General features: G+C 35.6%; 1 protein-coding gene across 5 annotated transcripts in view; it reads right to left on the bottom strand.

Annotated features, from left to right (window-relative positions):
- DYRK1A (dual specificity tyrosine phosphorylation regulated kinase 1A) overlaps positions 1-21,310 on the bottom strand; it is a 143,828-nt gene that overhangs the window by 66,538 nt on the left and 55,980 nt on the right. For 2 of the 5 annotated variants that reach the window (XM_058523096.1, XM_058523097.1), the window contains one exon: positions 1,220-1,528. The exons of the other annotated variants lie outside the window; for them this stretch is intronic. In XM_058523096.1, the coding sequence (XP_058379079.1) occupies positions 1,220-1,274 (55 nt within the window). In that variant the 5' untranslated portion in view covers positions 1,275-1,528. Of the gene's footprint in view, positions 1-1,219; positions 1,529-21,310 lie in introns of those variants that run through there. 5 annotated transcript variants of the gene reach the window in all.

The raw sequence follows: 21,310 nt of genomic DNA, 5'->3' as shown, positions 1-21,310 counted from the left end.
AAAAAAAAAAAAAAGACTGCTAATACTGAGAGGAGCAGGGCCCTAAATTCCCGCCTTTTTCTTGGCTTCCTGACAAGATGGACAGTAGACAAATGACTACTCTTTTATACGGAGCTTCCTGGGCTTTCATATGGACAACTGTCATTCCTCTCCCCCAACTGGGATAAAAATGTTAAGCTGTTCAGGATGCAAGAATACATTTACAAGATCTTATGCACGATTGTGACTGACACTATAAACTAGAACATCTCACAGACACGTGTTCATCTGAAACAAGGCAAATGAAATTAAGGAAAGCACTCCCTTGGAGAGACCATCTCTGACCTTCCTAGCAAAAACTGCACATCCCCCTACACCTACTTGTTTAGATGTTTGCTGTGTATCTCTAACCATTAGAACGGAAGCTCCATGAAAGCCAAGACTCTGTCTTATCCACTAGTATATACCTAGCACCAAGAGGAAATGCTTAGCACAATAAATGCTCAATAAATATTTGTTGCTTATCTCACATAACATCTCATCATTATCTTAAGCTACCTGACATCTAGCAGAACATTCCTTAGTTACTAACTGATCATAAATAGTTCCATTATTTTCGGCTATGCATTCTGTAAGCTGTAAAAACTTAATAGAATTGCTTTGGTTTCCCTATATTTATTTTTCCTTCTACCTTCTTTAAGTGACAAGTGAGGCAGATGTTCTAACTTTATAACAGTATTACAGTTTCCTTATGAAAGAAACTTAACACATTAAATAAGTGAGTAGATTTAATGAAAAATATTAGAGGCAGCATAGAGCAGTGCCTAGAAAGCACTGACTCTGCAGCCATACTGCCCAGGTGTGAATGCCAGCTCCACCACTTAACTAGCTGTGTCCTTGGGCACCTTTCTTAACTTTCCGTGCCCCGGTTTCACTAGTAAAATAGAAATGATCATCACGGCATCACTCCCAATTCTCGAGCCCTTTCACTCTTCCTTCAAACACTTTCAGGATATCACCCACCCAGGAAAGCCCTGCTCTCGACTCTATCGTCAGCCCCTCCACCCAACTACCCGCTGATGCTCTCTCTCCCTCTCATGGTAAAGCAAGACCAACATCTATCGATTCACTATTCATTTCTGAATTTTCCGCAATCTGAAATCTCTACTTAGAGTTTCTACTTATTTTATCCAGAAGCAAACTAATTTATCTTACCCCCCCCAAAAAAGAATGTCTTTACCTGACTTCACATTTCTACTAACAATACTCTCCCACTCATCGAGGCTTGACATCATGCTCCTTTAACTCTTCTTCATCCTCCAGCCTGCACGACGAATCATTCTCCAACTTCTGTCTAGAGTTCCTTAAGAAACTCCTTCGGCTTGGCCCTGGGGCCAAGTGATTCAAGTTCCACGCACTCCGCTTTGGCAGCCCAGGTTCGCAGGTTCAGATCCCGGGCATGCAGCTACTCCACTCACCAGCCATGCTGTGGTGGCGACCCACATACAAAATAGAGGAAGACTGGTAGAGATGTTAGCTCAGGGCGAATCTTCCTCAGCAAAAAAAAAAAAAAAAAAGAAAGAAAGAAAGAAAGAAAAAGAAAAAAATTCCTTCGTATCCATTTTCTCTGTTCTTTTACCTCATAACTCTTCATAGACAGTAAGTTCCATGAAAACAGAGGCAGATTCCAAAATTTTCACAGGTCTATCTATTCCTAACACCTAGGGAAAGGTTCTGTACTAAGCAGGGACAATAAGCATTTGTTTACTAAATTAACGCCCACCTGGCTTACTATAATCACCTCCGAAATGGATTCCCTCACTCCAGATTCCTAAGACTCCAATCCTTCCTAAAGTTATGAATCTTTCTTAAAATGCCTTATTCCTACAATTTGCTCATACACACTCATTAATATATTTGATTCAAGTAACCACTAGTTATAAGGTACTACAGGCAGTGCCAGAAAGAGAGGAAAGAACTGGGGCACAATTCCAAAAATAAGTCCTCTCCAGTTCTTAAAAAATGTTACAATTATGTGTAAGAAATAGCCATGTAAATATTTATAATAAAAAGCACAATAAAAACACCTTCTAAATAGAGATTAATTCTGATCAGCAGGTAGTTTTTAAGTAAGATAAGCAGAGGAAATGAAAGGGAGCATTCCGAGGTAAGGGAAGAACATAAGGAAAAACCTAAGAGCATAAAAGTGGTATTGTTCAAAGAACATCACGGGGGCGTGGAGGGGGTGTGCATAGGTTTTTATTGTGTCCCCTCAAAATTCACATGTGAAGTCCTAACTCCAAGTACCTCAGAATGCCTTATTAGAGAATAGGGGCATTGCACATATAATTAGCTAATATAAGGTCATTAGGGTCAGCCCTGAACCAATATGATTAGTGCCCTTATAAGAATAGAAAACCTGAACACAGAGGCAGACATGTACACAGGAAGAACACTATGTGAAGATAAAGGCAGAGATCAGGGTGATGCAGCAGAAGCCAAGGAATGCCCAAGATTGCCAGCAAACCACCAGAAGCCAGGCAACAGACACACCAACCAGACTGGGAAACATCAAGATTCAGAGCATTAGATAAGTTACATAGGGTAGCATCTTCTCAGTAGTGAGGAATAATTTGACTTAGACTAGATACTGTGCTAGTCCCACCTACCAAATCTTAGAAGTATGACTCAAAAGATCAAATTATTTCCAAGTAACCTAACTGTTCCAGAAAAAGGTTAAGAAAACATACAGGAATGTAAAAATATTCAGCATTCAACAAAGTAAAAATTCACAAATATCTGGCACACAATCAAAATTACCAGGCATGAAAAGAAGCAGGAAAACACAATCCATAATGAGAGAGGGAAAAAAAAAAAAAAATCAATGGAAATTGATCCAGAATTGACACAGCTGTTAGAATTAGCAAGTAAGGATATTAAAACAGGTATTATAACTATATTCCACATATTCAAATAGTTAAGGGGAGTCACAGAAAATATTTTTTAAAAGACACAAATTGAATTTGTATGAATAAAAACTACAACGTGTAAGATTAAAAACACTGGATAAGATTAATAACAGATTAGACATTGCAGAAAAAAAGATTAGTGAACTTAAAGACACAGCAATTAAAAGTATTTCCGAATTCCAACAGACTACTCAACACTTGGAACTGGCTGTCAAAACAGAAAAGAAAGACATTTAAAATTAAAAATTAACAGACTGGGCCGGCCCCATGGCACAAGCAGTTAAGTGCACGTGCTCCACTGCGGTGGCCCGGGATTCGCTGGTTTGGATCCCGGGCGCTCACCGAAGCACCACTTGTCAAGTCATGCTGTGGCGGTGTCCCATATAAAGTGGAGGAAGATGGGCACGGATGTTAGCTCAGGGCCAGTCTTCCTCAACAAAAAGAGGAGGATTGGCAGATGTTAGCTCAGGGCTGATCTTCCTCACAAATAAAAAAAAAAAATTTAACAGACATTCATTGAGCTCTGGCACAATTTCAAATACCATCATATACACATAACTAAAGCTCCTGATAGGAGAGCGTGAACAGAAAAAATTTTGAAAAAATAACAGTCAAAAATTTTCCAAATTTGATAAAAACTACAAACCCACAAATCCAGGAGTTCAACAAGCCCCAAGCACAAGAAACATAAAGAAAACTACACCAAGGGACATCATAATCAAATGCTCAAAACTAATGCTAAAAAGAAAATCCTAGAAGCAGCCAGGAAAAAAGAAACATATTCTATATAAAGGAACCGAGATGAAGATGAAAGATTTCTTGTAAGAAACAATGTAAGTGAATAGACAGTGGAGCAACATCTTTAAATTGCTGAAAGAAAAAAGTATCATCTAGAATTTCTATACCCAGTGAAACATTTGTCAAAAACAAAAGAGAAATAAAAATGTTTTCAGATATATAAAAGGTGAAAGAATGTGTCACTAGTAGACTGCCTACAAGTACTCAGGATGAAGGAAAATGAGACCATATGGAAATAGGATCTAGACAAAGGAATGAAGAGCATCAGAAAAGGTAACTACATGCGTTAATGTGTAAGAATTTTTCTAATTTGTTCAGTCTCATTAAAAGTTAACTAACTGTTTAAACAAAAATAATAATAATGTAGTCTAGGGTTTATAATATATGTACGAATAAAATCTACGAAAAAGCAGTAAAAAAATAGTAAAAGATAAACGCAAGTTTACTATGGTAAGGTCAACATGCTATATGTAAAGTGATGTAGTATCACCTGCAAGTAGACTGTGATAAGATAAAAAGCAATCACTAAATTAAAAAACAAAAGGTTAAAATAAATAAGCCAACAAAGGAGAAAAAATCAATCATAAAAAATATTCAATTGGGGCCAGCCCAGTGGCATAGTGATTGGGTTCGTGTACTCCGTTTCGGCGGCCCAGGGTTCACGGGTTCAGATCACAGGTGCAGACCTATGCACCACTCGTCAACCCATGCTGTGGTGGCATCCCATATACAAAACAGAGGAAGACTGGCACAGATGTTAGCTCAGGGCTAATCTTCCTCAGCAAAAAGAGGAAGATAGGCAACGGATGTGAGCTCAGGCCCAATCTTCCTCACCAAAAAAATAAATAAATAAATTCAATTAATCCAAAGAAAGCAGAAAAAAAAGAAAAAGGAGAACAAAGAACATATGGAACAAATAGCAAATAAATAGCACCATGATTTAAACTGAAACATACCAATAATCATATTAAATGCAAATGGTCCAAACACCCCAATTGAGAGGCAAGATTTTCAGAATGGGGGGAAAAAAGCAATACTCAACTAGATACTGCCTATAAGAAACACATTCCAAATACAGACATTAATATGTTAAAAGTGAAAAGTAGAAAATGATATATCATGCTAACACTAACCAAAATTAAGATGGAATGGCTATATTAATATCAAACAAAGTATACTGCAATCCAAAGAATATGACTAGGAATGAAAGTCATTTTATAATGATATAAGGTGCCAAACCATCAAGAGGATACATTCATCCTGAATATGTATGCACCTATTAACAAAACTTTAAAATACAATGGAGCAAAAAATGATGGAATTGCAAGGATAAAGAGACACAACTTTATTAGGAAATTTCATATCCTTCTCTCAATAACTGACAGAACAAGTAGACAGAAAATCATTAAGGATACAGTAACAATACCATCAACCCACTTGACCAATTGACATGTAGAGAATATTCCACAAAAGAACAGCAGAATATACATTCTTGCCCAGCAACACAGCACATTTACCAAGATAGACCATATTATGGGTCATAAAACAAATCTCAATAAATTAAAGAGAATCAAGTCATACAAAGTATGTTCTCTGGCAACAATAAAATTAAATTGAGAAGCAATACCAGATATATGGAAAGTCCCCAAATACTTAGAAACTAAATGACATACTTCTAAATAACAATGGCTTAAAGAAGAAATTAAATAGCAAATCAGAAATTATTTTGAACTGAAAGAAAATGAAATATATCAAAATTTGGGGAATAGAGCTAAAGCAATACTTAAGGAGAAAATTATAGCACTAAACACTTCTATTAGAAAGGAAGCAAGTCCTCAAATCAATGACTTCCATTTTCTACCTTAATAAACTAGAAAAAAAGCAAATGAAATCCAAAGTCAACAGAATAAAGGAAATAATAAACACCCAGAGTAGAAATCAATGACACAAAAAATAATAAACAGTCAATGAAACCCCAATATCTTTCATGACCATAAGATGCAAAAATTCTAAAGAAAATTGTAGTAAACTGAATCCAACAATCTAAAAAAAGACACTATACCATAACCAAGTAGTCTTTATTTCAGAAATGCAATGTCAGTTTAACATGCAGAAATCAATCAACATTATTCATCAAATTAACTAAGAAAAGAAAAACCACATGGTAATTGCAACAAATACGGAAAAAATTTGACAAAATCCAATATCCATTCTTGATATGACAACAACAAAAAAAAGACTTTCAGCAAACTAGGAATAGGAAAACTAGGAAACTTCCTCAATCTGATAAAGGACACTGACAAAACTCTACAGCTAACATCACACTTAGTGGTGACTAAATATTTCCCTCTCTAAAATAAGAGAAAAGACAAGAAAGTCCTCTTTCACCACTTCCACTCAACACTGTATTCTATGTTCTAAAAATATTCTACATTCCATGGAGGTTCCAGCCAGTGTGGTAAGGCAAGAAAAAGAAATATAAGGTAACCACACTGGAAAGGAAGAAGCAAAGCTGTCTCTCATCACAGATAACAGGATCATCAATGTCGAAATTCTGATGGAATCTAAATCCAAAAAACTATTAGAGTTATTAAGTGATTTTAGCAAGGTTGCAGAATACAAGATCATTACACGAAGATCAGTTGTATTTTTATGTACTAGCAACTACAACCAGAAACTGAAATTTAAAAAACATTTATAACAGTATGAAAAATATGAAATACTTAGGTACAAATCTGACAAAAGCTGTGAAAGATTTCACACTGAAAACCAGAAAAATTAAAGAAAAACCTAAACAGAGGGAGAGATAGACTTGGTGCACAAATCTGAAGAATCAATATTAAGATGTCAACGCTTCCCCAAAATTATCTACAGATTCAACACAATCCCAATCAACATCCCAGTAGGCCTTTCTGTAGAAACTGACAAAATAATCTGACAATTCATATGGAAACACAAAGGACCTAGAGTAGTCATAAGAATTTTGAAAAAGAAGAAAGTTGTAGGACTTACACTATCTGATTTTAATACTTATTATAAAGCTACAGTAATAAAGACAATATGGTATTGGCATCAAGACACACAAATAGATTAATGGAACAGAACAGAAAGTCCAGAAACACACCCACACACATATGGAAAACTGATTTTCAACAAAGATACAAAGGTAATTCAGTGAAGAAAGGATACCCTTTTCAACAAATGGTTCTAGAAAAACTGGATATCCATTTGCAAAAAAAGTACTCTTTTAGCTACACCTCACAGCACCATTTACAAATATTAACTCCCAACGGATCATAGACTTAAATGAAAAACCCAAAAATAAAAAATTTGGAAGAAAAAAATACCATAGGAAACTTTTAGCTCCTGGGACAATTAGGCAGAAGTTTTCCAAAAGCATGATCCATAAAAGAACAAACTGATAAATCAGATTCATAAAAATTAAAAAAATCTGTTCTTCAAAACACTTTTAAAAGAATGAAAAAGATAAGCTATGGATTAGGAGAAAATCTTTGCAAATCACAAATCTGATAAAGGACTTGTATCCAAAATAGATAAAGAATTCTCGGGGCAGCCCGGTGGCGCAAGCGGTTAAGTGCTCGCGCTCCGCTGCCGCGGCCGGCGGTTCACCAGTTCGGATCCCAGGCGTGCACCGACGCACTGCTTGTGGAGCCATGCTGTGGCAGCGTACCATATAAAGTGGAGAAGGATGGGCGTGGATGTTAGCTCAGGGCTAGTCTTCCTCAGAAAAAAGAGGATTGGCATCAGTTGTTAGCTCAGGGCTGATCTTCCTCACAAAAAAAAAAAAAAAAAAGAATTCTCAAAGCTCAATAATAAGGAGAAGGAAAAAAAAGTCAGACAAACATTTGATCCAACACTTCACCAAAGATGACATATAGAAGGCAAATAAGCACATGCAAAGATGCTCAACATGATTAATCACCAAGAAACGCTTTGAGATATCACTACATGCCTCTTGGAATGGATAAAATTAAAAAGAACTGACCACACCAAATATAGCAAGGTGTGAAGGAACTGAAACTCTTCTGAACTCTTCTACACTGATGGTAGGAATGTACCATGGCACAATCACTTTGGAAAACAGCTTAGTAGTTTCTTAAAAAGTGAAGCACACACCTGCCATATGGTCCAGTCATTTCATTCCACTATTAGGTGTTAACCCAAGACAAATAAAAACATATCCATACAAAGACTTCTAGTTAATATTTATAACAACTTTATTTGTAACAACCAAAAACCGTAAACAACCCCAATGTCCTTTCAACAAGCAAATGGATAAACCGTGGTATATCCACACAATAATATACTACTCAGTAATAAAAAACAATAAAAAACAATTACTGATATATGCTACAACATGGATGAATCTCAAAGTGATTACGCTGAAAAGAAGCAGACAAAAAAGAACATATTGTATGATTCCATTTATAAAAAATTCTAGAAAAGATAAAGTAACGTACAGTGACAGAAAGCAGATCAGTAGTTACCTAGGAATTGGGGGTGAGGGGAAGAGAGGAGGAGCAGGAAGCGGAAATACACAGAAGCACAACGAAACTTTTGGGGGAGGGGTGGATAAATTTATTATCCTGATTGTGGTGGAAGTTTCACGGGTGACATATGTCAAAATTCATCAAATTGTACGCTTTACATATAAAAGTTATTGTATGCCAATTATAATACAATAAAGCTGTTAAAAAAAGTTTTATCCCGTCCAAACTTGACCTTTTATAAGTACTCCTCCCCCCAAATCTGCTTCTCCTACAGAAAATCCCATCTCACATGATGGTGACTCAAACTTTCCAGCTGCTTAGACCAAACGCCTTGAAATTATTCAATATCATACGTTCACATTTCAAAATCAAAGAAATGTCGCTTTTGAAATGTGTAAACATTCACAGAGGGCATATATTAAAAAAAAAAACTGTGAAACACTGCAAAAAAATTTTTTAAATCTCCCACTTTTTACAAGAAAAACTTCAAAGTCATGCTGTCCATCCTGCATGGCCCTCAACAAGTCGCCTTTACCATCCACCTTAGTAAACTAAGTTTTCTAAACAGGCCTCCACCTTCAACTTGCATAGCATCCTCCACACTCTGCAGCCTTACAGCATCACCTGTTAAAATCCTATCCATTCCCTAAGACTACGTGAAGTACCACTTCCACCAAGAATCTTTTCCTGGTCCCGATGCAAAAAGGATCACTCCCTCTTCTGAATTTCCACCTCTCTTGTACCATGGATACTCCACCATGTGATATAGTTACTTAAAGCTATACCTCATCCACCTCCACTAAATAATAAACTCCCTGAGTCAGGAGTCTGTGGCCCTCTGACTATGTGGTTGAATAAAATGTTTCTGTACATCTGTTTTAGTACACATCCTCAGTATATATGCTGAGGAAAATATAATTAATAATCAAATGTTAAGGTTTAAGTTTTGTTTTCATTCTTTGCAAGGGTGTCTGTCCAACCAGCTTGTGTATCTAATTTAACTAAGCCCTTAAATAAAAGAACAATTAAAGGGGTAAACTAAACTTGATACAGACACCTAAATTCACATGGATTATTTTTGGTGCAATCCTGTGTTGCAATGGTTTAGGGCCAAAAGGCAGGGATAAAAGCAAGTTGAAAAGTCCTATGCTTTAACCAACAGACACAAAAAGTGAGGAGCACTGGTTGCCACAAAACCAAGTGAAGAAAAGCCAAAGAAAATGAGAGCTAGAACAGTAAAACAGCAGCTCTTATTTTAATGGAATGACACTAGCCTGCTTGGAAGCTCGGGCACTGAAACATCCAAGACACCGGCCTTGATCACTGTGACCACCTGTACCGGTTAACTGAATAATACCAGACATGTTGCTTTTGTTCAACTGTTACCTATTCTTCATGCTAAAACATTCTTCCTTCCTATTACTGTCCAGCTATTTGAATCCTAAGTCATATTTAAAACGTTAACTCAAGTTCTATGGCCTTCCTCTTTAAGCTTTCCCAGACTATTCAACCCATTTCCCCTGTCCCTATCCTCAAAACACCAGGTAATTTTCTTTTCCTATACTCCTCCAAATAAATCCTTATGGCACTTTCTGTATGGTCGTCTTGTATTTTTATCTAACTTTACATGTATTTATTCTTCACCTTTTAGGTTCCTTGAGCAAAGCACTGAGTCTTACATTTCCTACAGAATTTCCCACCTAACAGTACCCAATAAAGACAATGTAAACCAAAGATAATACAGTACAAGCAATAGTTAAAACATCTGACTTAAATTAGAAAGGTAATAATAGCGGGGAGTGGTGAATAACAACCTGATCTTCCAAGTGAACAGAAGAACATGCACAGGGGGTTCAAGTTTATGCTCCTATTTGCTAGATTACATGGGCAGTACAAGATAAATTCTGCCCAAAGTTCACACCAATTTATTAAAAACAAACACGTCCCTTTATAAAAGGTCAAAATCATGAAAAAAATAAAATATGCTACTTATTGCCATGGTACTATTTCTAATTGGGAAAAAAATGATCAATTTTACTGAACAGAGTTTTAGAAAACCTGTGCATAGTGCTGCTACCTGAGTTATATTTTACAAGACAAAGCTCAAGTAGTTCCCTTTTTGTTACAAAGTATTTAATCATATAAAGATTTCGCACAACTTAACTTCTATAATTTAATACACATATTTTGGTTACAGGTATTTAACAGAGCAATTAAATCCTTATTTCCACTTCTGTTCTAAAATCCGCCTGCCCGCAGTGAGTGGGAACTGCTGCAGATCATTAAACATTCATTTATCAATGTCTCTCACCAGGCAACACAATGCAGCAGAATAGCACACAGAAACCATCCTGAACCCCAGCAACAGCGGCTAATTAGCATAGCCTACCACTAAACCCACACCATATGATTGGAACTGTTAGTTGGAATGCTGGCCAATCAAACTAGGTTATGCAAATAGCCTATTTTAGTTGCCAGGGCAGAGCTACTTCCAATTGTCCAATAGGAAAACAAGCAATAAACAAGAAATGAAATTGAGCTTTGTCACATTTTCAGGTTGCTGTTAACACTTTCAGGCTTAGAGCAAAATTAACAGCAACTGTAAAGGATGAGAATCATATTCTACTTTTCACTCCAAAAACAATCCAATGGTAATAAACACAGAACACAGTTTAAGTAGTGTATTTGTTGTAATTTTAACTTTTTACTATATAGATATGAGTTTTTCTAACAGAAGCTGCTGTCAACATTTCAACTTTTTTCCCCACCTACTCAAAAGCATTATGTAAATGTCTTTCTATACATTCATATAGATTCTAAAACATTATATTTTAGAGAAATCCTACAAAGCATTTTTATTCTATTATGGGAAGACTAAATAAAAGGTGGGCATAACAGAAGGCATGGCTCACTGGAAGTCTCAAGCTTTATCATATTGAAGAGAAATAACATTGTGTCTTTGATCGTGACACGTTAATATATAATTTCAAAATAATTTTAAAATAACAAAACCCCAATTAAGTATTAACCTATAAGGGCTTAGAATATGCAAACTGGAACCAAGTCAATAATACTCATGTCTTGGAACCAAGTTCAACTAAGATATAAGCATAATATAAACATTATATTCATATGTAAAATTTCCAATATGAATAAAACATAAAAATTTTTACTCTGTCAGTACATACTAACAGCTACAAAGATAGTTTTAAAGAACATCAGTGTTCTGACAATTCTTAGTGGTTGAGAAAATTTCTTTAATCTCATATACTCGGAGAAATGCTTTGAAACATGTCAAGGAGACACAGTTCCTATTTCTGCCTTATAATTGTATCTTTATAAAAGATACAATTTTATTTTAAAATAGATCAACTTGTCCCACCTATCCTAGCAATTATCTCCTTCTAAATGGAGTACAGATTCATCCCACACCAAGGAGAAGTTAGTGATTTTTTAAATATATTTTTCCATAGAATGCCTGTAAATGTCTCCAGAAACACTTCTAGCATTTGTAAAATATATTGAATTAAAAGCACAGAGCAGAGTTCCAGCATCAGATTCAAAGAAAACAGCATGTTGGTCCTACCTCTATCACTGCTAATTCTCTTCCCCTTTAAGAAAACTGAAGCCACTTTTCTACCAGCTCCAAGCACCCACCATCCACACTTGTCTCCCAATTTTTTCTCATGTTCTCTCTACTTAGGGATTCTAAATGAAAAGTACTTCAAGTCCAATGAAACCAAACCAGAATCAGCTTCTTAGAGGGAGGAGAGGGATTGATAACTGAACTTGAAAGCTGGAAGAAACCTTACAGATCATGTAATACTAACTCCTTGTTCTATAAACAAAGAAATTACACTTTTAAAAAAATAGTGCATAAAATAAAGATCCTATAGATGAAAATCAAAGCCCTCTGCAACTATCATCTATGATTAATCAATATATCAGTCAGGTATCAATAAGTCTTTTGGTTTGTCATTCTTATAAAAATATACTTAAATATAAGCATTCAAAAAAGATGAGCTCAGAATCATTCTCCATGCCATCTACTAACCAGAGCTTAAGAAAGGTTTGAAAATCACTTTCTAACCCAAAACATTTAGCTCATTCCCTGAAAGACTCAATCTCAGTTTACTTCAAACTTTAGAAATTATTTGGAGTTTTTTTTAAGTATTTGGAAACTTTACAAGTAAACCTCCTTTAATTCCTAGAGATAAGGCAAGAAGAGAAAAGGGAAATATTTTTAAGCCAATTTAATTCACACTCTTGCCCATGAATCTTTAATATTTTGGTTAGTTCTCCCAGGTTCAAACCCAGCCTATCTTTCAATCTATAGCCGTACACAAGGCATTTTCCACGTAAACAAGGACTCTTTTCTGGTCTACCTCTTAAACATTCTTCATATCACAAAACTGTCCCATCCTTGAAGGGGAAAAAAATTAAAAGCTTGGGACTCTTATTTTCCTTTGGGACCTAGAAACACAAGGAAACATCATCTGTCTGGTGACAGATGCTCTGGGAAAAAAACCCTGAATTTAAATGTTGTTGGGTTTATTGTCAATTCCTTTCAAAGCTACTTAAAATTGCAGAGTTTTAGAAAGTATCTACTTTTAGAATCAAAAATTAAACATTTAAAACATTTAAAAATAGTTAACTCACTAAATTAGAATCTTCATTACATAAAATATATATTTTAGAATTCCTAGTAAAGTTTTCTAAGTATGTAATTAAATCATTAACTTTTTTAAAATACAGTATTCCGATTACATTTTCTCCCCAATATTGTAAGAAGATATAAATTTAGAATAAATAACTGGTAACTTATTCTCTGCAGTCAAAGATGCTAAAGATATATCAACTGCCTCTATCTCCTCAATGCATAACAGGCCATTATTATGCCAAGTAATAAATCACCCAACAGTATCTCAAATGACAATCATACCACACCAACAATTTTGTATTTTAGGGAGAAATACAATGTAGCTTTCTAATTTTGAAAAATGGCAAGTAGACAGAAATGTATTTTCCTTTTTTAATTTCAAGCCATCTAACCTGGAAAAATAATCAAAAAAATGTGAGCAACTACTTTGGTCAAGTTTGTAATACTTCATTCTATAAAGTGAGGCTGCCACCATACTGTTTTGCTGGGCATCTTTTACAAAAGATTAAGCCCAGTAGGTATCTGTACTCTCCAATTTAAGAGCAATCCTGATGCTTTTTTTCCCTCCTCCTGAAAGTATGTTATTAAGATAGAAGGTAAACTGTTATTTAAATCTGGATTACAGACATAAATTTTTAAATCTTGGACTGTTCTTTACTCTTGTAGATCAACTAACTCACGCTTGGGGAATGGTCCTATCCTCTTCCTCTTTCCTCTCCCAAAACAAAAAAGGTACCTAGAACATTATGAATACTTACTACTGTATAGTAAATATACTTTTGCTCCCTCATCCAACTATGGAAATACAAAAGCTGACTGACCAAGCCTTTATTTAACTAAATGTTATAATAATTAATGCATATTGCTAAAACAAAGATTCTTGCAAATTAACTTTGGGGTTAAAAACCCTCTTTGTATTGTGCTTATCAAGGCAATAAATCAGAAAAAGTTTCATCTTTCTTAAGCATCTTCACCTTAAACTGCATGAATTATTTTCTTGTCAATTTCCATATCATACGAAAACAGGAGGATAGACTTAACACATTTAGGGGGTATATTTAGTCTGACTTAAAAAAACAATAGGAAAAATTCACTTTTAAGAGCGTTGGGTGGGAAGCACCTCAAAGAGATAAGCAGCTATCCTCCAAAGCAGCTGAAACCTAGGTTAACAAGGAGAGGCCATGGGTCTGCTCATGAGGAGGGAGGTAATGGGCAAAACACGTGGAGAGGTCAAGGACAGAGAAAACAGTGCTTCCACACAGAGCCCAAACCAAAAGTCACAAAGGCAGAAACTGAAGCACAAGTGTTGACTTTCAACAGAGCTGCTTCTCACACTGGCAACCTGAAGGGGTATACTACAGGTGGGCAGCAGCAGGAAAGTTTTCTTGAGACCAAGAAGGCCACCTAGTTCTTAATATATACTACTAGAACTCACTAGTAAATAGAGAACCAAGGATAGCCACAATTGGAGTGGTGCTTGAAAAAAATACTTTCAGATTACCAGCAAGAGAAGGAACCAACACGACACCCAGAAACTCAGTTTCCTAAGTTGAGGGAGGAGGGTACTTCTAAAAAGAAATTCTAGAGCACTAGATAGACTAAGCATACCTGTTCATATCCTCCACAATGCCCACCAAAATAGCAGTAAAGAAGCACAAAAATAAAATCAATTAATTAAAGCATGGGATGGAGACATACCAGTGAACCAAAGATTCTGACAGATTTCTTCAAGACAAAAGGCCAATGGGATGATATCAATAATCAAAGGAATGCCAGCAAGGCCTAGAGGTGAAAGCAGGCACCAGGAACCATAGCAACAGTGGTAGGTGCCATTCTGGGTGGAAAAGGAAAACTGGAATAGGAGGGGCAGAAGTTGGCTTGATTACTAAAACAACTATCCGCTGCATGGCCAGCCTCTCCCAATGGCTCTAAGAAGTTACCTATTGCATAGTCAACACACTGAGTCCCGGCCACTCAAACAGAGATGAACAGTCGCCCCCAGGCTGAGGCCAAAGAAATGCCCTGTAAGGATACTAAGCCACCTGCCTAGGAAGGGCTAAACAGGCAACAGCACAGGTCCATACGGCTCAGTGGGGCCTCATCAACCTGGCAATGGAAGGATGAGAAGCTTTTTGCCAGGACCCCAATTCACACTCACTGAACTGAAGCCTGTTAGTCCAACGTCTCAGGAGAAACACCCAATCTGCACTCAGTCCTCTCACTTGGGAGAGAAGGTGATGATGGCAGAAGTAATTCAGGTTCTTGAGTTGGGCAACAGGGGTTCACAGGTATTTATCATTGAAATACTATAAAAGAGGGTCACATACAGATCAAAGGTGACAAGTGTCATAAACAATTACTCTGAACCTGAGATTTAAAAGAAAAATTCCTAGTGAAAGTTGAATGCATATCATACAACTAAATCATTTTTAAAAATCATTACATTGCACTACACCTCAATCCCAGTGTTAATATTTCTCCTATGAGTGGAACAAACTTAGTGACACAGTATCACATCTCTCTCTCTATAGGTCCTAATACACTCTGCTTTTTTCCAGTATAGTTTTCTGTATTCAGTTTTCAAAAGAACTTCAAGATAAAAACATGGAATTCAATTATAGTTAAGAAAAGGTCTATCTACTTATATACAATGTAAAGCTAATTGTTTGGTGAGTAAAGACTGTGAGGTAGAAAGAACTATAAAGGGTACTTAAAGTCCTCAATTCATATCTTGGGAAATCAAGAGAAACTGTCTAAAACTAATGCGTCAAGAAAGAGAGGTTTAAATCAATTTTATAAAATTTTAATGATAATCAACAGAAAAACTTTAAAAGAGGAATACAGGGCCAGCCCCGTGGCTTAGCGGTTAAGTGTGTGTGCTCCGCTGCTGGCGGCCCGGGTTCGGATCCCGGGCGTGCGATGCACCGCTTCTCCGGCCATGCTGGGGCCGTGTCCCACATACAGCAACTAGAAGGATGTGCAACTATGACATACAACTATCTACTGGGGCTTTGGGGGAAAAAAAAAAAAGGATGTAGGATTGGCAATAGATGTTAGCTCAGAGCCGGTCTTCCTCCGCAAAAAAAAAAAAAAAAAAAAAAAAGAGGAATACAAATTGGCAGGAAGAGAGGTAGCATAGAGAGCTATTTGATTTCATCTTTCTGGGAGGACAGTCAGTTTTTTACACATTACATATTTAAAGTGATGGAAGTAACCAAAAAAGGAATTTAAAAACTGAAGATTAAAAGAGGTTTTACCACTAAGGCGTGAGAATGAGGAAAAGGAAACACATTTCATTTTTTACTTCCAGAATGGATTAAATTTTATTAACATATCCATGTAAATTGAGTAATTAATGCTTAATATGGAAGAAAAGTACAAATCGGAATTTAACATGTCAGTTGAGCATGGCCTGAAAAATACTGCTACTAGGAGGAGGAAAAAAGGCTGGTTGTAACCAGTAGGTTACACAAACAGCAAGCATTCGACAATTTGTTTCAGCTTTTATAATTTTATAAAAAGCAGATCTAGGTTTGTATTAACAAGATAAATATTTACATTTTCAAGTGTCTGCTTTTTGAGTACTTGATTCCATGTAGTATATTTTGTGGATGGTGTGTAAAAATGGAAATAAACTTATTCGTCCTTCTCTATAATCTAATCTCTAACACAGATCCCTTTAATAGTATGGATCTCTACATTTTTTTAAAAGACTAGCATAAAGGATACACAGACATCAGTCAAACTAAAGAGGGACCACTGAGTAGCCTGATGTCATCCACCAAAGGAAAAGAGAGAAAAAGCACTTAGAAAGAAGTAAAACCTTAAATTACACCTTTGGAGGAGTTGATCTACACTATCTATATCAGCTTTCTTAGTTTGGTTTTCCTTCCAAAGGATCTTACCTCTTAAAGTAAATCAAAATTTATTCAAAAAACTTGCTCAACAGTGGCCAAATCTATCCATTTCCTAAAACTACAAAAACCAAACTCCACCAAAACCAGAAGTTGGTTCTAGGAATAATTCTAGGTTCTAGGAAAATAAAATATTTTACTTCACTTGAATCTACAATTCAAATCACTGTTGATAACACACATTGCTCACAACTCATATTTGCTTGTTTAAGAACACATGTTCCTTTTTAAAGCAGTAATTACTTCCACAGACTTTACAGGAAAGCTAATACGGATAAACTTATTGTATCTTATCAAAACCAAAGAGTAAATTATTTATGAAGCCCTTGAGAATCCCTTTAAAAGACGAAATATAATACACAAAATAAAAGGTCAACACTGTCAACAGACAGTTAACAGGTTTATTCTCATTTGTTCAACAAATATTTGAGAATCGATTATGTTCTAGGGATTACACTAATAAATAAGACCTAGTCCCTCCACACAAAAACTTAAAGCTCCTGTATAAAAGGATACTATGAACAAAATTAAAACACAAACGCAAACTGGAAAATGTATTAGCAGTAAGTAACAAAGCAGGAACACACTGGTTAAGAGTCAGGAGCCATGCTCCTGGGTTTGCATCCTAGGTCCATCCCTTACTAGCTGTGTGACCTGGAGCAGGCTACCTAACTGTAAATTGTTTAGAATAGTTCCTGGCATACAGTAAGGGTTCAATGAGGAATTCTTACAAATTTAGGAAAAAAAAAAAAGGAAATTCACACAACATATAACAAACATAAGAAAACATATTCAATCTCACTAATATTCAAACACATACACATTCAACTATTAAGTTATGTTTTGTCTATCAAATTGGCAGACATTTTTAAATACCCAGGATTCTAGAGTATGAGAAAATTCTATGTGCTGAGAGAAGCATAAATTGTACTTTAAAAAGATATCTGAAAATATGTATCGAAAGTCTTAAAAAGGTACATATCCTTTAACTCAGTAAGTACAACTTCTAGAAAATTGAACCTAAGGCTATAAATCCAAGATGAACACAAAGACTGCCACAATAATGTTCACTTAAACATTATTTATGAACTAATTAGCAACAATGGGAAATAGGTTAAATAGTAACTGATTTGTAGAATACTAATTAGCCATTAAAAATCATGCTATAAAAGAATACTAATGATGGAGAAATGTTTACATTTTAAAAGACTATAAAAAGTAAAATATGACTCCAATTTTGTTTCTTAAATATTGTTTGAAGGAGCCACACGCACATAAAATAAAAGGCAATATATACACTAAAAAATTACAATGATTTTTTTTATTGCTTGCATTACTGGTAATTTTTATTTTCTTCTTTATACAAGTTCTATCTAAACTTGAATTATTTTTAATTAAAAATATATAAACTGGATTGTGGTGGTGTCAGTTGTACAACTGTATAAATTCACTAAAAAATCAATCATAAAATGCATAAATTTTATATGTAAATTATATTTCAAGAAATATTTATATATTTACTTATTAAAAAGGTGAGGGGTAGGAAAAAGTCCTTGCCTTCAAAAGAGAGAAAAAAATTACAAATACGTTGTGTCTTTTCAAAGGGAAGAGGGAGCGCTTAAGTATTTCAGGTATCTTTCAACAATAAATTTGCTAACTGTAACAAAATATTTTCCTACTATATTCATGTAAAAATGGATGTTATATAATTTTTTCAAGTACATCAGTATGAAAAAACAGAATGTTAACTTTTCAGGTAACCTGGTCCCCAGAAAAAACTCTTTATCCCTGTCACATTTTTTCCCTATCTACCCTGCTCCTGCAAATCCCTTCTGAATAACTCCAATAAGCAGAAAAATCAGCATAATTCCAATGTCTAATAAATAAAACACTCCAACACAAATTTTAAATTATGTAAATGAGTTATGAATTTGAATCGACTGTAAGTCTGATAATACAGGCAGAATAAAATTTGAGACATTAACATGTAATTCCAGAAAACATGCCAATTTCTCAAATAAAAAAGAAATTTAAAAAAATGCATACCCTAGGGACGGGCCCAGTGGCGTAGTGTTTAAGTTTTCACACTCCGCTTCAGTGGCCCCAAGGTTTGCAGGTTTGGATCCCGGGCACAGACCTACACACCATGCTGTGGCGGCGTACCATACACAAAGTAGAGGAAGACTGGCCCAGACGTTAGCTCAGGGACCATCTTCCTCACCAAAAAAAAACAGTGCAAGCCCTAAATATGCATAAATAGTATGGTAGCAATTGGGAGGGGAGATAACAATAATAAAAATAGAGCACATCCATCGGACCTGTGTTACATACACACTCAGCACTACATGTATTATGTGGTATTATTACCATTATTATGTTTCTTATTCCCCATATGAAGAAACCGAGATTTGGAGGTTTGTATTTTGTTCTCATGGTTACCCCAAATCCCTTCTATTTTCCTTTCCTTTCATTATGAGTCTAGGGGTGAAGGAGAATGATCTACTGATTCCCCTACCTAGGAACATCAATTTAATTAGTAACTTTCCCCCACTTCCCTCTTCTCCAAGCATCTGATTTGAAGTAATATCCTTTTGCTCCCCATTAATAACTATGAAGTAACCAGCAACTTTATGCTACTTTTATTTTTTGTCATTTGTACTGTATCTTCAATGTAGAGAATACAGCCATTACATATTACACTCACTCATAACCATCATTTAGTTTAAATTCCACAAGTATCTATTTAATGCTCTCCTTATACCAATATCCTTGCAGTCTCTATGGTTGCCAAAGTTTATTCTCTAGTAGATTCCTTAAGAAGTGCTTAAAGAAACAATAGTCCCCAAATTCATTCTCATGTTGAGTATGATTCTGTCACGTTGAGTAACATTTTGTCTGTTGTCTTTATACTGTAGACAATTGAGCGGAATATAAAACTCCTGGCTCTCATTCATTTTCCTTGAGCATATCAGATATTACTCCACTGCTTCTGGCATAAAGCATTGCTATCAAAATCAGATAATCTAATATTCTTCCTCTTAATAATGACTTGGGTCTTTGCCTAGATACCCCAAGAATCTTCTTTAAAGTTCAATAATTTTTAAAGAGTATGTCTACATTTCTGGATCAATTTATCCAAGTAAACAACATGCCCCTTCCAAATGTAGTGGCAAATCTTTTTTTTTTTAATTTCAGGAAATTTACTTGAGTTATAATTATTAGTATTTATTAAGTTTCATTGCATAGTTTTCTTCAGAGACCCCTATTATTTGTTGAAACTTCTCTGCCTGTCTTTAGTAACTGTCACTTTCTCTAAAATGCTTCTTTATTTTTCTTCATTTTTGTCTAAATTTTTTTTCTCCCATTCATCTTCTGTTTCTCTGAAGAAATTTTCTACTGTGTTTTTTCACCCTTGTGTTCCTTCTAGCTTAGGCTTCATTTTTTAAATGATTTTTTCCTTTTATTTCTCTTTCCTGAGTTATCATCACATTTCTAAGATTTCCTTATTCGGATTTATGTCGGTCTTTCATATTTGCATCATTTTCTAAATTTCTTTGGGTTTGTTTTGAAACATTAGGTTACAGTTTTCATTTGTTTTATGGACACTTCTTTCTGGCATGCTTTCATTATCTGCAGGAATATTATTCTGCTCCTTATTCCTTTTCTCCTACAAAAACTCTGTGAGGATTTGACTGTTGGATCCTTGTCTGGTAATCATTTTCATGTATAACAAAACTTTTAGGAAACTAGAGTAGCTGTTCCGGCTTGGTAAGGGTCCTCTTCTGTTTTCAGGAAGGATATCAAATCTAGTCTCATGAATGAGGTCTCCCGTGCTGTCACCTTCCCCCACTTCATCCGACCTTTTTTTCTTTGCCCCTGTTGTCTCCATCCTGCTTAATTCTTTCCCCAGAAGTGTAGTCCTTAGTGTGTGGCTTCAACTGGTCAGTTTTGAAAATTCATGGGGAGCAGATGGCTCTAACCCCACAGAATTCATTTTGGGTCCCTTGTATCCTGAGAACTCAAAAACACCTCTTAGTTTCAGCTGCTGTTCTCAAATCTGCTTGCCACACTTCCCAGGCAAGTTGTTGGCTAGCTTGGGGTTCTCCTGTTCTTGGGTCCATCAGATACCCTGCTGCTTCATTCTGCATCCTTCTGTACCCTTCTGTACAAATGCTAACACTACGTAGGTCTTGTAGGTACTGGGGATTTGTCCCCACCCACCTCTATTAAGGTCTATGGAGATACTGGTCATCTAGTCTTGTAGGTGTCCGTGAGGTTTTGGTTTTGTTGTCCTTGTTACTCTGTTTTTAGGGAAAACTGTGGAGATTCAAATAACTATGCCCTGCTATCATCTTCCCAGAACTCAAACATTCTTTCAGAAGTACATTCAGTAGGTATCCCTAAAATCTAAAATAATGAATATGAATCTATCTGCTTTCACCTAGGTCTTGAACAAAGCCACTAAGGCCTAAGAAATTC

Source organism: Diceros bicornis, chromosome 27 (assembly GCF_020826845.1).
Source record: "Diceros bicornis minor isolate mBicDic1 chromosome 27, mDicBic1.mat.cur, whole genome shotgun sequence".
Taxonomy (NCBI): domain Eukaryota; kingdom Metazoa; phylum Chordata; class Mammalia; order Perissodactyla; family Rhinocerotidae; genus Diceros; species Diceros bicornis.
This window is presented reverse-complemented; position numbering and strand designations above follow the sequence as displayed.